The sequence below is a fragment of the Trichomycterus rosablanca genome, chromosome 4 (assembly GCF_030014385.1).
Source record: "Trichomycterus rosablanca isolate fTriRos1 chromosome 4, fTriRos1.hap1, whole genome shotgun sequence".
Lineage (NCBI taxonomy): Eukaryota > Metazoa > Chordata > Actinopteri > Siluriformes > Trichomycteridae > Trichomycterus > Trichomycterus rosablanca.
In genome coordinates this window covers 20,081,977-20,099,614 of record NC_085991.1, presented here as the reverse complement: position 1 = coordinate 20,099,614, position 17,638 = coordinate 20,081,977, and the positions used below count along the sequence as shown (strand labels likewise).

Here is a 17,638-nt window from a genome sequence, read left to right as displayed (position 1 = left end):
ACCAGTAGAAAATGTGATATTCATATTCAACTGACAGTGCATGATCTGTGATTCATGTGTGTAATCACCTTTAACACTATACTAATAGCACTATTATAATCTGTGTTCAATACCAGTGCATTTACGTATTTGCTGGTATCAAACACATAATAATAATAATAATAATAATAACTTGCTGGAAATTTGCCATAGGTTTTTGTAGCAATAACGCTTAACATAACCTACATACGAAGATGTAGGCACTATAGATAACAAGTAGGGTTGTAGGAGATGTTTTAGGTTTCCATAATTTTGTTACATTAGTATATTTATTTTTTGCCATCTTTTTTTATGACTGTACCTATATTTGTATATTAATAATTTAATGAGAATGTATTTATAATTTATCATAATTATACAATAACATTTACATTTACATTTTCAGCATTTAGCAGACGCTCTTATCCAGAGCGACTTACAGAAGTGCTTCTATAGTGAACATTTCATTTTTTTTGGAAATGGAAAAGAATGGAACAAAATGTTAGTAAATAAGTACAAGTCAGCCTAAGTGATTAGTAAAAAGGTGAGTTTTTAATCGTTTTTTAAAGATAGCAAGAGACTCAGATGTTCGGACAGACAGAGGAAGTTCATTCCACCACTTCGGCGCTAGAACAGAGAACAGCCTTGATGCTCGTCTTCCTCGAGTCCTGGGTGGAGGATCAAGTCGAGCGAGACTAGAGGCTCGGAGGTTGCGTGGTACAGAGCGGGGTTTGATTAGGCCACGAAGGTAGCTTGGGGCTGGTCCATTTTTGGCTTTGTAGGCGAGCATCAGTGTTTTAAACTGAATGCGTGCAGCTACAGGAAGCCAGTGAAGAGAACGTAGCAGTGGGGTGATGTGGCAGTGTTTGGGCTGGTTAAAAACCAGACGTGCAGCTGCATTTTGAATGAGCTGTAAGGGTTTAATAGTGGACATGGGCGCTCCAGCCAGAAGGGAGTTGCAGTAGTCCAACCGTGAGATTACAAGTGATTGCACCAGAATCTGGGTAGCTTCCCTGGAGAGAAATGGACGAATCTTCCTGATGTTGTACAGGAGGAACCGGCACGATCTTGTCATGTTGGCTATATGAGGAGAGAATGTCAGCTGGTTATCAAGGACAACACCAAGACTTCTTACCTTATCAGATGGTCTGATCTGGGAGTCATCCAGAGAAATGACTAGGTCCTGGGTTGGAGACTGATCTCCAGGAATGAGCAACATCTCTGTCTTGCTGGGATTAAGTTTTAGATGATGAGCCGACATCCATTGTGAGATATCTTGCAGACATGCTGAGATGCGAGCTGAGACTTGCGTGTCTGAAGGAGGAAAGGACAGAACGAGCTGAGTGTCATCTGCATAGGAGTGGTAGGAGAAGCCATGGGAGGCTATGACCTTGCCCAGAGAGCGGGTGTAGATCGAGAAAAGAAGTGGGCCAAGTACAGAGCCCTGAGGAACACCGGTTGAGAGAGTGCATGGGGGAGATATGGATCCCCTCCATGACACTTGGTAGGAGCGCCCTTCCAGGTAGGAGGCCATCCATTGCCATGCTGAACCTGTTACTCCAAGGTTGGAGAGAGTGGTCAGGAGAATGCTGTGATTCACTGTGTCGAAGGCTGCAGAGAGGTCAAGAAGAATAAGGACAGATGACAGTTTGGCTGCATGAAGCTTCTCAGTAACAGCTACAAGAGCTGTTTCTGTAGAATGTGCTGCCTTGAAGCCAGACTGGTACGGATCGTGGAGGTCATTCTGAGTGAGAAAGGCAGATAGTTGGTTATAGACAGCACGTTCAAGAATTTTGGATAGAAAAGAGAGGAGTGAGACAGGTCTGTAGTTGTTAATGTCTGTAGTGTCTAGTGTAGGTTTCTTAAGAAGGGGAATGACCTGAGCTTTCTTAAAAGCAGTAGGGACAACACCTGATGTCAGGGAGTTGTTGATGATGGGTGTGATGGAGGGGATTAGGTCCTGTGAGATGTCTTTGAGGATGGTGGATGGTATAGGGTCAAGTCAAGTCAAGTCAACTTTATTTATGCATATTTATTTATTCAAGTGTGCATGTAGTGGGATTGCTGGATGAGAGGAGCTGTGTAACCTCATCCATGGTGAGTGGGGTGAAGCTGGTGAGTGTGTTGGTGGGTTGAGGGTCAGTTGAAAGTGGGTCAGTCGGAGAGAAGGATTGATTGATTTTGTCGATCTTGTCCTGAAAGAATGTTGAAAAGTCAGTAGCAGTGAGAGAGGCAGAAGGGGGAGGAGGAGGAGGGTTTAGAAGAGAGAAAAAGATAGCATGAAGCTTACGTGGGTCAGCAGCAGATTGTTCAAGCCTGGCTTTGTAAAAAGATGTTTTTGCAGCAGTCACGTCAGATGAGAACCTGGACAGCAGATCGTGGTAGGAGTGAAGATCAACACCGAGCTTAGATTTCCTCCACTTTCTCTCAGCTGCCCTTAATTCTCTTCTGTTGCTGCGCAGTGCATCTGAAAGCCAAGGAGCAGGGTGAGAAGGTTTTCCTCGTTTGAGGGTAGGAGTACAGAGCTGATCGAGGGATGTTGAAAGAGAAGAGAGTAGAGTATTAGTTGCGGAGTTGAGTGGAAGGGTAGCAAGCATGTCAGGGTTAGGTAGTGAAGTTAGGATGGTGGAGATCAGCAGGGAGGGAGATAAAGAGTGAAGATTGGGGCGTGTTGTAAGGGTGAAAGTGTGGTTGGAGGTAGGAAGAGTTGGGAGACAGAGAGAGAAGGACACAAAGTGATGGTCAGAGAGGTGGAGTGGGGTGACAGTGAGGTCCAGAGCAGAAGCTGGATGGCTGAAGACCAGGTCCAGAAGATTGCCTCCTTTGTGTGTAGGAGGGCTGTGGTTAAAGAGGAGGTCGAAAGATGAAAGAAGAGGAAGAAGACAGGAGGACTGAAGTGTAGGGAGATTAAAGTCACCAAGAAGAGTCAGAGGAGTTCCATCTGAAGGGAAGAAACTCAGAAGAACATCCAGCTCTTCTATGAAGTCTCCCAGTGCGCCAGGTGGTCTGTAAATGACAATGATATGAAGAGTAATCGGAAAAGTAACAGTAATAGCATGAAATTCAAAAGATGAAATGTTAAGGTAAGAAACATTCACAGTAGTGAATTGCCATTTCCTGGTCAGGAGCAAACCTGTACCACCACCCCTACCAGATCCTCTCGGTGTATGAGAGAAGGTGTAGGCAGAGGATAAGGCTGCTGGTGTTGCTGAGTTCTCTGTGGTGATCCATGTCTCAGTCAGTGCCAGGAAGTCAAGGCTGTGAGAAAGTGCAAAAGCTGAGATAAAGTCAGCTTTCTGGACGGCTGATTGACAGTTCCAGACCCCACCTACCACCACTGTTTGAGACTGTTGCAACAGTTGGGGGTAGATGAGGTTGCTGGCATTGCTGCTTCTGTAATGTGCCCTCTGATGTCTGCAGGGTCTGTGAGATATAAGCACAGGAATGTTTGAGTAGCACATGCTGAGAAAAAAGTTTGATAGATTGAACAATGTCAGAGATAGTACTTCCCCAAGTTAGTTTAGATTAGTAGAAAAAAACCTAGTGATAGAGAAGACCAGACGGTACCGTCTGTAGCGGAGATTTAATTTTATACTAAGCTTAGCCCTGCCCCTCAATTCTCAGCTAGGCCTCCAACAATAGGCACCCGAAGCCACTTTAACCAATCAGCAAAACACAGATTAATGCATCAACAGACTATCTTTTAACAATAGTTAAATGCTACTTAAATGCTACTTCAATTCTAGCAATGTTAATAATCAAAGTTACAAAGATAGAGTCTAGAACAAGTTACAGCAAAAAATATACACTTTAACCAGAAGCTTACCTTACCTAGGAATACAAATGAACACTATAAAAGTTACAAGCACAATGGTACATTTGTACAATGGATGTGTGTCCTGTGTTTATATGGATCTGTTACATATAATAATAATAATAATAATAATACATTTTATTTATATAGCGCTTTTCAAGATACTCAAAGACGCTTTACATAAGACAAATAATCAAAACAAATACATACACCATACAAATCATAGTACAAAATCAAAATAGTACATCAACATCAAGAATAATTAAGATAAAAACAAAGAGAGCAGCATAAGACAGTTCATTAAAAATTAGCTAAATTATGAGAGAGAACAACAAATATAGAACAATTTCTTAAAATTAGACAGAAACAGGACAGATTCACATGCAATCAGGAAACTGAAAACTTTACAAGTTTTAGGATCTAGGACTTCACATTTCTGTCGTGATCTAAGTATAAAAACTATTAAAAAGAATAGCAAAAATAAAAGCATTTATTTCGTGTTGTTACAAGTTAAATGCTACTCTGAATAGATGAGTTTTGAGAAGTGACTTGAATTTGGACAGGTCAGGACAATCTCGTAGGTGTTTGGGGAGAGCATTCCATAAAGATGGAGCAGCTATGGAAAAGGCCCTGTCACCCCAGGTCCGGTGCTTGGTCCTAGAGGGTATGGACAGTAGGTTAGCCTCAGAAGAGCGAAGGCTACGGGAGGGAATGTGCTGATGGAGCAGGTCGGTGAGGTAGAATGGGGCCTGATTATGGAGAGCTTTGTGAGTGAATAGAATAATTTTGAATTGAATGCGTTGAGCAACGGGAAGCCAATGAAGTTTTTGGAGAACAGGTGTAATATGATCACGGGAGCGAGTATGAGTAAGGAGGCGAGCAGCTGAATTCTGGATATACTGAAGTTTTTTTAGGATTTTGTTAGATGTACCATAAAGGATGCTATTGCAATAATCAATTCTGGATGTAATAAAAGCATGAATCAAGATTTCGGCGGCAGAAAAGGAGAGTGATGGACGTAGACGTGCTATGTTTTTTAGATGAAAGAAAGCAGTTTTGGTGATGCGATTAACATGGAGGTCAAAAGAGAGGTTGCTATCAAACATATCTGTTAAACTATTTGTTTTCACACGACTTGTATGGATTGGAAAACTAGAAATAACGAATGGGTTCATCATTCTTACATTCTTAGTAGAGGATACTATTTCTTGGAACAGAGCATAACTAGTTATAGTATTTAAAGAGGTTCCGCCAATATTGTAGAGAAGAGCAGTGGGGAGAGTATTCACCCTTGAAGTGCACCAGTCTGTCTGTCCACCATAAAAAAGACTTCCTTCATCTGCACCTACTGTTTCCTGCTTGTCAGAAAGCAAGTGATCCACTGAATAAGGTGGCAGCGGGACACAGTGATCTGGAAGGGCTTGGAGGAGGGTATTTCGGAAATGATTTTGGTGAATGCAAGCTGAAGTGATATTTGCATATGACCTTGGGCAGTCAAGGTGTTGCAGAATGTAGTGCAGACCCATGTTAAGTCATCTGCTGACCTTTTTGCCAGGTATGCAAACTACAGGGGGTCCATCAGGTGTCCAGTGACATTTTTCAGGTGGGCCAAAAGCAGTTGTTCAAACGACATCATGACCACAGACAGTCCTATAGTCTTTCAGTCTTGTGGTGAAGTGCTTCTTGGTCAGGATGATGGTGCAGCATTTACAACAGGAGGGGGCTTCGCACACCGCTAGTGATCTGATAAATATCTGAGTGAATATTAAAGGCAGTTCGTCAGTACAGGCCTTAGGACAGGAGAGGGAAACACTATCTGGACCCTGTGCTTTCCTGGTCTTCTATCTCTGAAAGAGCCTGCTCACATCTACTTCACATATTTTAAGTGCAGCATGAGTGTCAGAGGGAGCAATAGAAGTCATTCAGATCATCAGCCTTTGTTTGCTATGGAAGGGGTGATGGGTTTTTCTATGGTTTGTGATGTCTTAAAGGCCTCACCGTACTGATTTAGGATTTAGTTTTTCAGCTTTTCAGTGCAGCTTCTTTCAGCCACTTTGACCTCATTTGACAGTGAGTTTCTGGTCTTTTTGTGCAGGGCCATATTTCCACTTAGCCTGGCTAAACTGTGTTGTGAACAATGGCTTGGTAATATTGTATGTTTAGAAGGTTTTGGCTGGCACACACAATTCTTTGCAAAAACGGATGTATGATGTCACAGTGTCAGTCAGTTCATCTAGGTTGTCAGTTGCAGCCTCAAAGATTTTCCAATCAGTACATTAATAATAATAATAATAATACATTCAACTTATATAGCGCCTTTTATAATACCCAAGGACGCTTCACAAAGTAATTACAGTCAAGAACAAAAATCTAATAGAAACACGAGAATGAAAATGTTGAGTAAACAAGAACGTTTTAAGAAGAGATTTAAACTCAGAGAGAGAGGAAGAGAGATGAAGAGGGAGAGGAAGAGAGTTTTACAGTGTCGGGGCAGCAACACTAAATGATCTACCACCCATGGTGGTCAACCTAAACCTAGGTATAACAAGGAGACCAGCATCAAACGATCTTAGCCTGCAGGAAGGGACATAGCGATGTAAAAGATCAGCCAGATACAAGGGAGCCAGACCATGAAGTGCCTTGAAAGCGAGCACTAAAATTTTATATTGGATAAGTTTTTTGACAGGGAGCCAATGGAGTTGTTCAAGTACCGGGGTGATATGTTCATGTTTTTTTGACCGGGTCAGTACAGCAGCATTCTGAGCAATCTGCAAGGGTCGGAGGGATTTTGAAGGAAGTCCATAAAGGAGAGAATTGCAATAGTCGAGTTTGGAAGTGACAAAGGCATGTACCAGGGTCTCCGCAGCTTTAAACGAAAGGAACGGACGCAAACGGGTGACCTTTCGAAGCTGGAAGAAGGCAGACTTTGCCAATGAATTGATATGTGGCTCCAGTGACAGGGGAGGGTCGAGCAGCACCCCGAGATTACGTGCCTTAGAAGAAGACTGAACAGCGATACCAGCAATAGTGAGGGATGTGTTAGTGAGAGAAGAGACAGCCAATTTGGAGCCAATAATGAGATACTCCGTCTTATGGGCATTCAATAGAAGAAAGTTTGCACACAGCCATGAGTTGAGATCACAGATGCACTCGGTGAGGGATGGGGGTGGAAAAGGATCAGATGGTATAAGGTTTAGATAAACCTGGGTGTTGTCAGCGTAGCAGTGAAAATTTAACCCATGGTGACGGAAAATTTCACCAAGGGGCAGGATGTAAATAAGAAACAGCAACGGTCCCAATACTGAGCCCTGGGGGACACCCTGCTTAACAGGAGCAACATCAGATGTGTGTTTACCTATGCCAACAAAGTGATGCCTATCAGATAGATAAGATTTAAACCAAGTCAAAACTATGCCGGAAAAACCAATGTCAGAGAGCCGGGTTATGAGAATTTCATGGTTAACCGTGTCAAAAGCAGCAGTAAGATCAAGGAGTAAAAGGATAGATGCAAAATCTTTATCAGAGGAAAGAAGAAGGTCGTTGAGTACACACAAAAGTGCAGTCTCTGTGCTATGACGGGCACGAAAACCAGATTGAAAGGTGTCAAAAAGATTGTTAGAATTCATGTAGTCTAGTAGCTGGGATGCCACGACACGTTCCAGAATTTTTGCAATAAATGCGAGATTAGATATTGGTCTGTAGTTACTTAATATGGAGCTATCTAAATCAGGTTTTTTAATTATGGGAGTAACAACAGAAGTTTTCAGAGCTACCGGAACATGACCAGATACATTCAACACAGTCTTACATTTCTTGTGTTACCTTTCTGGTCTTTTTTTTGCTGTTGTACTACATTATGTTTTATGAAATATTACAACATATTTTAAGTTTTTTTGTCTATAGAATGGAAAAAGATAAACCAAGCAGTGATCAGTGTGCCTTAAAGCTGCCTGGGCAGCAGAGTGAAAGGCATCTTTAGGAACGGTGTAGCAGTGGACCCGTGTGTCACTATCCACAGTGGACAGTTAATATGCTTCCTGTATTTTGGTAGTAAGTTACTTTGCTCTGCTTAAGTCCCAAAGGATTATGAAGACTCCTTTAATTCTAAGTTGGTTATCTGATCAGTCAGGGTTTGCAGTGCAGGGTTTTAAGATCAGCAATAATATGTAAGTGTTAGCAGTTTGAGTGACTCATGGTGGCTTAGGCTGGGATGTAAACACTGGCCAGAATGAAAGAGGAAAACTCCTTTAGTGAATAAAATGACTTGCAAATTATGAAAAATGTCTCTTAAGTTTGGGCTGCAATATTTAATAAGCACTGTGATCAGCTAGTAATCTGTACTTCAGCTGAAAAAGAGCAGATCTGCTAGATGAATTGTTGGAAGCACAGGTCGAAATTCATGCTCTCGGAGCTTCACACCCACGGCGACATGCTTCCCACATCTGTGTGTACTCTGTGTACCCTAGAAAGCATTTGAGGCTTTTTATGCGAACAATTTTCAGCTTGGCCCAACACCTGGTTTTCAAATAATTACTGAAAGCTGAGTTATTCATCCAGAAGCCTTAGCAATCTCATCAGGACAAAAAAGAAAACTGTTACTACAAAATAAACTTAAGGGAATTTGATTAGGCCTGCAGAGTTCTGGGATACAGGTTAGTGATGATGTGGAGGTGTTTTTCTGCTGCAGGAATTAGCAGTCTTGACAATGTGACTGAGAAACTAATTGAGAAACGCTTGACATATAAATCAAGCTCTGCAGAATAGTTTATTCTTATTTTCTTTGAGGGGTTGCATATTTCTGATGGTGACTGAATATAAACTGTTTTTTAATGATGATTTCATTTATTGAAGAAAAATGCTGTTCAGCCTTATGTGAAAAGGTAATTTCCCCCCTAGAACACAAAGGCCGATGTCACGTTGCCAAAAACATCTAGATGACCCCAAAGACTTTAAGGCATCATTTTGCGGACTGATGAGTCAAAGGTGGAAGTTTTTGGCGGACATAGCTCCTGTTACATCTGGCATAACATTAACACTGCATTCAACCGTAAAAAACATCATAGCAACATTCAGACATGATGGTGGTATCGTGATGGTCTGGGTCTGCCCTCAGCAACACTTTGATAGAACCGTGAATTCTGCTCTCTATTAGAAAAGGATAATCAGTCAGTTTGTGACCTAAAGCTCAAGTGCAGTTGGGTTTTTAGCAGAACAATGATCCAAAGCACACAAACAGGTCAACATCTGAAAGGCTTTAAAAAAAACAACATTAGGATTTTGGAATTGTTCTGACTTAAATCTCATTGAGATGTTGTGGCAAGACCTTAATTGGGCAGTAAATTAAAAACCCTTTCATGTAGCTTCAATTAAAACAGTTCTGCAAAGAAGAATGGGCCAACATTTTTTTTTAAATTTCAAATGCATGTACAAACAGCGAAGAGAAAGTAGAGAAATCTAATCTACGTCACACTGATAATTTTACCATAAAAATACATAGACGCCACACCACCACCCCAACACACACATCAAAAAAAAAAAACACATGAAAAAAAGTGATTATGTAATATTGTTACTGTGACAATCCTGTTGACCTGCACTGTTGTGTTTATTCTTAGAACACGTTATTGTACTTAAAATACCACTTAAATGTAATGTTGCTCTTGGCTTGATCAACAGGGAATTTTTGGTTCTATGTTCTGTAAAGTTGCTTTGAAATTATGTCTGTTATAAAAAGTGCTATATAAATAGACTTGACACTTGTGTTGTTATATTACTAGTTTATATATTCACCTAAAATATTATATGTCTATGTATCAATATAAACAAAACATAAACTAAGCAGCTTAAAAAACAATTTATAAAATAGAAAATGTTTTAGGTATTCATACGGTAACGTTTTGTTTAAAATGTTGCCACTGTTTAGGAAGGTTTTACACAATACGTACCAGTTGTGGTGGTTCTTTTAAGGACAAAATTATCAAACATTTAAATGGACAAAGTTATAGATCTAAACCAAAAACCATACAAATGTCAATAAAGTCTACAGTTTGTAAATCCATTCCTGGACATAAATGACACATGATTTTGCAACAATTATAAGACTAATAGTAAGAAACATTAGAGTGAGATGTCAGCAGTCACTGCAAATCAATAGGCAATAAACTGTACTATAATTCACTCCCTTTTAATACCCCAAGCAAGACTTCTCAGCATAAGATTACAAGGGTGTCATAACCACTGCAAAGTTAACCCATTGCAAAGGTTATCATGTTACTGCAGCATTATATGTTAGTAACATGAATGAAGTGATTTACTGAACATATTAATTAAATATTCATGGAGGAAAAAAACTAGAGATAAACATGGAGAAAACTGTAAGTCCTTGTAAGGAGAGACCCTTGTAACGTTGGGAAAATACATACAATTTGTGAAAATTGAACCACAATGCTGCTAAAAGCTAATTAATTTTTCCCAAAGACTTCTTTAAGCTAAAATTAACAAAGTACAATTGTTTTAAATATGAATAAAAAGTATATGTTAACAAGTACAGTAGAAACACAGATATGTTAAATAAATTAATGGAAGAAAATTGTCACCACTAATTAAAAAAGTACAAAGCTCAGGATCACATGATTAAAATGATTATTAAAAATTATTATTGTTGTACATATAAATCAGTATTTTATTCCTGCTTTCTATTCGTTTTCATTACACAGATCCCTGCCAGAGTGGTATAATAAATGTGATAAAAATGCAATGTGAGTGCAAGAGATATTGTGAATTATGATGCCTGCAGTTGTGTCTTTTTAAACATAAGTGTAAAAGAACTTACAAATGACATGTAAAATGTGTGGGAGTTTTTTTCCAGACATTAATGCAGTGCTTCTCTTTTATACAGAAAGCATCAAACGAGCAATTTGCAAACCATCCATCAAGTCGACACAAGCAGTCAAAGTAGAAAACAAGATCGGAAAATTGGAAGACAAGATTTTGGTAGGTTTTTGTACTAATATTTGTATTTTTTTTTTCACAGACCTTAGTGACCATGGCACCATTTCCAAGTCAAATTTCTACCATATTTAACTAGAGAATTCTCTAATTTTTTAGAGTAATTATGCTTTATGCAACCTGCACCAAACATTCTTTTTTGAATAATGAGAAAAATGGTCAACCTTATCAGTGTATCAGTCATTGGCTTGTGATAATAAATAAATATAATAATTAACTCATTTTGGCTTGTCAAAGCTGGCTACATGAGATGTGTGAAATAATTTCACCTGTTCAGAAGGTTGTGGTTGTATTTGCAGGAAATGTTTTATTTATAAAAACAAGTCAACGAGAGGTAGGCTAATGATTAGCTGATTAACCAATAATCAACAGATAAGTTGTTGTTTGATTAATGCTGTTGGTTAAAGTCATTAAAATTCATTTTCAACTGCTAAAGGTAATTGGATTTAAGACTAGAGCTACAGATCTCAAGATTTAGATATCTCTGTTGTACCAGTTAGCAATTCTGTTGTGCAGTCCCCGTAACCCGGGGGGGACTGTAAAGACCCAAAAATGTAAAAACCCAAAAATGTAAAGAAGCAGCATTTTTGACTGACTGAAGACCTCTGTGAAATGTTGGTAATACACTGAAATTTCAATGCGTTTGCTTATCTCAGGGCTTTCCAAGTGAATAGCATGAGATATGAATCAGAATCAGAATACTTTATTGATCCCAGAGGGAAATTGCAGTTCTTACAGTAGCACCCACTTATGTAGAAAGAATAAACACTCTACTAGCTAAAAACTGAGAAGAAAAAAAAAGAAGAAAATTTTTGCAAATAGAATTTAAAAAGTTATTTACACATAATTAAATAATTAAATGCTTGCATTATTATTATTGCACATATGAATACAAAAATTGCACTGAATATTGCACAGAATATTGCACAGGTGAACCATAGTGTCACATATTAAGGGAGGAATTATAGACTTTGATGGCCACAGGTAGAAAAGACTTCCTGTGGCGCTCTGTGGTGCATTTTGGGAGAATGAGTCTTGCATTGAATGTGCTCCTTTGACTCATCACTGTGGCATAAAGTGGGTGGGAGCCATTGTTCATAATAGCCTGCAGCTTAGACAGCGTCCTCCTCTCCGATACTGCTGTCAGAGAGTCCAGCTCCACACCCACGACGTCACCGGCCTTGCGGATCAATTTGTTGAGTCTGTTGGCATCTGCCACCCTCAGCCTGCTTCCCCAGCAGCACAGAGGATAGCACTCGCTACCACAGACTCATAGAAGATCTTGAGCATAGTCCGGCAGATGTTGAAGGACCTCAGGCGCCTCGAAAAATAGAGCCGACTTTGGCCCTTCCTGTAGAGGGCATCAGTGTTCTTAGCCCAGTCCAGTTCATTGTCAATGTGCACTCCCAGATATTTGTAGTCCTCCACAATGTCCACACTGACCCCCCTGATGGACACAGGGGTCACCGGTGCCTTGTCCCTCCTCAGGTCCACCACCAGTTCCTTTGTCTTTGTCACATTGAGCTGCAGGTGGTTCAGCTCGCACCATGTGACAAAGTCCTTCACCATTGCCCTGTACTCATCCTCATCACCCCTTCTGATACATCCAACTATTGCAGAGTCATCAGAAAACTTCTGTAGGTGACAGTTCTCTGTGCAGTAGCTGAAGACTCCGTGGTGTAGAGGGTAAAGAGTAGGGGTGGGCGATATGGCCCTAAAATAATATCACGATATTTCAGGTTATTTTTGCGATAACGATATTTTTGGCGATATAACAAAACACTGAAAAATATTTTATTTATTTCGAGAAAACACTATTGCAAAAAAAATAATGTTCAGGTTTTATTTAGAATTAATATAAGTTAACACATCGTAAAACAATGTAGGAAGTATGTAAGAATTACACACACTTTTCTTTATTTTGTCTTTCCAGTAAAAATAATGTAACATAATGTAATGGCGAAGTCAGACAATTTCCATAGGGGTGGCCAGACTGAGACCATTGCTCACACAGGGGTCGCACAGAAACTGATACCTTTTTTTTATGTGGTCACTCATTTATTTAGTGAGTGCCATGTAGAATTACATCATGAAGACCCGCATACTAATAATAAGCTTTTTTTCTTTTTCTATTTTCCCTGACAAGTAAAAAAACAAAAATAAATAAATTATATATATATATATATATATATATATATATATATACAGTATATATACTGTATATATGTAGTGCCAGTGTGAATGCATGGAAAACTTATTGTAATTTTCTTTCAACAATATGATACAGACTGACCAACACTATTAAGCCAAATCAACATTGAAAATTGACTTTACTTTTAATAACCTTCTTCAATGCTGAAGCTTTTTTAAACGGAATACTTTCTTTTAAATAGAAGTGTTATTTAACTGCTATTAAATTGTTTGGCGGATAACCGCCCAACCTGGCAACACTGGAACGCGCAGAGCCCGGTGGGCCTTTACTCGTAGCGCGCCACAATTACTACTAAGTACAGTAGTAGTAGTACTAAGTAGCAGTAGTACTACTTCTGTGTTGGTGGTGGACATTAATGTTGAGAGTATTCCTGCACTGTTTGGTGGAGGTGCGCTGTTGAATTGCGTCCCTGTGTAAACCTGCGTGCACAAATACTTCCGCAAAAAAGTTGCCGGCAAAGCGGTGGTTGGTGTTTGGGTTGCCAAAGATTAATTTATGGTGGACTTGGAGTTTTTGGAACAAGCTCCTCCACCGCAGAGCCGCGTTCCACCATACTCGTTACTGTGCCCAAATGACCCACGTAACGAACGTACGCTATTTGCGTAGCTGTGTGACGTCATTACGTAATGTACGCAGAATATCGCTTTTATTACGATATGGTACTTTTAGTATCGTTTAAAAAATTATACCGGGGGAGTTCCAAGATGGCGGAGAGTGAGTAGGACGCTGTGTGCTCTACCTCCGGCGCATTTTCTTTTAAAACAGTCAGTTCCCTCGATTCCCATTGTGCTTTTCACTTTTTTAAACGTTTATATTTAGTCTACGCGCATCGAAAGTTCGTTCTTTCTATTTTCATTATGGCGAAGTCCTCAAAACAAGCTAAAAAAGATCCCGCTGTTAGACTGGAATTGCCGGACGCTTCAGACCAACACGTTAGCCCCGCGCTGCTAGCCACCCTGCTCGAGGAGCATCGCGACGCTATATGCGCTGACCACAGACTTGCTCTCGCTGCGTTGGAGTCTAAATTGGTACAAGTGCAATCCACAGTGACCGATCACGGACAAAAAATCTCATCTCTTGAAAAAAACTCAAACTTGTTGGACGAACGGGTTTTAGCGCTGGAACAGACCTGCTCCATGCTAAAGGACGCTAATGCTAAGCTACAAACTAAAGCTATTGACTTAGAGTCTCGAAGCCGACGCAATAACATTCGCGTTATCGGTATCCCGGAGTCCGTGGAAGGTCCTCGCCCCACTGTCTTCTTTGCCGAGTTCTTATCGGAGGTATTTGGTGAAACGTTTTCGTCCCCACCGGAGATAGACCGAGCCCACCGAACTCTCACCACCAAGCCACAGCAGGGCGAAAGGCCGAGGCCCGTTATCATTAGGCTTCACTATTTTCAAGCAAAGGAGAATATCATCCGTGAGGCACGCTCCAAGAGAGGTAAATTACAGTTTCGTGGTCACCCCATCTCCATTTACGAAGACTACGCTCCCGAAGTGCTTGAGCAACGTATTAAATATCGCGATGTGGTTAAGAGGCTGTATGAATCAGGCCATAGGCCCGTGTTACGGTTTCCTGCCCGGCTGTTTATTTCATCGCCAAACGGTGGCAAGGTGAGACTCAATACGGTCTCAGAAGCAGAGGACTTCCTCAAAACTACACAGCCCGGCAACAAAGAACGTCAAAATTAATAACTGTCTTGGATTCAAGCCTGGTTTGTAGCTGCCTGATGGACGGTGACATGTATGTGTATGTATATATATGTGCACATGTGTATATATATATAACTTTATTTTATAGTTATTATTATCAGTCGCAGGGTTCTACCCAGTTTGGGGCGATTTTGAAATGACTTATGCCATGTTTTAGGGCTATAGATCACTTTCTGTAAGTTGTAAGGTTTTCTTTCAAATATCAAAATTAGAACTGTAATAGTTTTTCGGTGTACTAAATGAACGTTATGTAGATTATGGGTCGGGGGTTCTGTTTTTTGTACTCCTAACTTTTACTTGTATGCACGGAGGTTGAGCTATAGTAGGTATAGCCGTGCTTAGGGCCTTGGCGCTCATCCTAGTGGATTATAATTGGGAGGGTTTTGTGTTCACATGCTGTGTATCAAAAGGATTGTTTTGTGTTTTAGTGTTTTATGGGTGGGTTTTTTTTTTGTTTTTTTTTTTTTTTGTTTGTTTGTTTGTTGTGTGTCCCCCTGCCTCTCCTCTCTTTTCTACATTGTCAATTTTTCAGGTCAGGTGTCGGTGTTATGTTGGTATGTGAAATTGCGCCATGACGGCTAGACCCCATAGTGTGCGTGTGATCTCCTGGAACACCAATGGTTTGAATAATCCCGTTAAAGCAGGTAAGGTGTTTTCACGACTTCGACTTCTCCAGGCCGACATAATCTTTTTACAAGAAACCCACCTTAAATCCTCAGAGATCTCCCGTATCAAGAAACCCTGGATGAGTCACCTTTTTCATTCGAAGTATTCTGAGCGGGCGAGGGGAGCAGCCATCATTATTCACAAAAACATTATGTTTGACCCAACAGAAACTATAATAGACCCCTATGGTCGCTTTGTGATGGTCTCTGGCATGTTACAGGGCCTCCCAGTTACAATGGCTTCTATTTATGCTCCTACCTGGGATGATGTAGATTTTTTTCAAAAAATTTTTCTAAGTCTTCCTAACGTAGATACCCATCGCATTATAATCGGGGGCGATTTTAATCTGGTGTTGGATACCTCCCTAGACAGATCCTCCCACAGACAAGTAGCCATGTCCAAATCAGCAAATTTGGTTCTAAAATACGCTTCTCAATTAGGCCTGACAGACCCATGGAGAGCCAGCCATCCCTTTGATAAAGCTTTCTCATTCTTTTCGGGCGTCCATCATTCTTACTCTAGGATTGACTTTTTCCTTTTAGATAATAAATTGATCTCGCAGGTTACCTCACCATCTTATCATCCCATAATCATCTCCGACCATGCACCAACATCAATTGACATTTGCTTTCCTATTAATAAGCCCTCACAGAGACAATGGAAATTTAGCTCATATATGCTGTCTGATAACGACTTTAGAAAGTTTATAATTTCTCAGATTGAGCTCTATTTTTCTTTTAATGACACCCCTGAGATTGGTATTCATTCGCTGTGGGAGGCCTTTAAAGCCTACATCCGGGGTCAGATCATCTCGTTCATTTCATACTCCAGAAAGTCAGAAAAAAGACGGCTGTCGGAAATCTTGGAGGAACTGCACAGGGCAGACTCTGCTTATGCTGTGGGTGCCTCTCCCGCACTTTACAAAAAACGCCTCCAGCTTCACTCAGAATATGATCTTCTAACAACACAGAAAGTGGAAATTAAACTCAGACAATCCAAGCTACACTCTTTTGAACATGGTGATAAAGCAGGAAAGCTCCTAGCATACCAGGCCAGGTCTGTTGGTGCTTCCAGACTGATCCCAGTGATTAAGTCCTCGTCTGGCAACATGGTTTCTGATACTACTCAGATTAATCAGACTTTTTTAGAATATTACACTAGTCTTTATACCTCAGAGTCTGACTCCTCTGTGCAGGAGACCTTCTCCACTCTTGATGCCCTGTCATTTCCTCAGATTACATCTGCACGCTCAGATGAGATGGGCTCCCCTATTGTCATTTCAGAGGTTCTGGAGGCTATTAGGTCACTACAGTGTGGTAAATCGCCGGGGCCGGACGGATTTACAACAGAATTTTACAAAGAATTTACTTCCCTTCTCGCTCCAATCTTGGTTAGGCTTTACAATGAATCCCTCCTCACAGGCTCCATACCCACCTCAATGTCGAATGCTACTATTTCTCTTTTGCTTAAAAAGGATAAAGACCCTACACTTTGTGGTAGCTACAGACCGATATCACTTCTTAATGTGGATCTTAAGATTTTGGCCAAGGTCCTTGCTAGTCGTCTTCAACTAGCGCTTCCAGACTTGATTGACCTAGACCAAACTGGGTTCATGCAAGGGAGACACTCTTTTTTTAATACCAGAAGGCTCCTCAATATTCTTTACTCCCACCCATCTGAATCCCCTGAGGTAGTGGTGTCTCTGGATGCTGAGAAGGCTTTCGACAGAGTGGAGTGGAACTATCTGTTTTACGTCTTGAATAAATTTGGCTGTGGTTCTAGATTCATATCCTGGGTCCGTCTTCTATATTCTGCTCCGACCGCCTCTATCCACACTAATGGTATTTTTTCACCTCCCTTCCCTCTCCAACGTGGCACACGTCAGGGCTGCCCTCTTTCCCCATTATTGTTTAATCTGGCCATTGAACCCCTGGCTATTTGGCTACGCCAACACCAAGGTTTTGAGGGGATCACACGATTCAATTCCATGCATAAACTCTCCCTATATGCTGATGACCTCCTCTTATATATTTCCAACCCCACTTCTTCCCTCCCGCCAATATTAGACATTCTACAACAGTTTGGCAACCTGTCTGGTTACAAACTAAATCTTCAAAAAAGTGAACTTTTCCCCATTAACACGGCAGCATTGTCTCTACCTCCAACCTCATTTCCTTTTAAATTAGCAAATACAAAGTTCAAATA

The 17,638-nt window shown here is 40.6% G+C and overlaps 1 protein-coding gene across 1 annotated transcript in view; it reads left to right on the top strand.

The window, feature by feature from the left end:
* The window catches only part of carmil3 (capping protein regulator and myosin 1 linker 3), a 122,127-nt gene that overhangs the window by 6,002 nt on the left and 98,487 nt on the right, over positions 1-17,638 (top strand). The window contains exon 2 of the mRNA XM_062993936.1: positions 10,731-10,825. Coding sequence (XP_062850006.1) covers positions 10,731-10,825 — 95 coding nt within the window. The remainder of the gene's footprint in view (positions 1-10,730; positions 10,826-17,638) is intronic.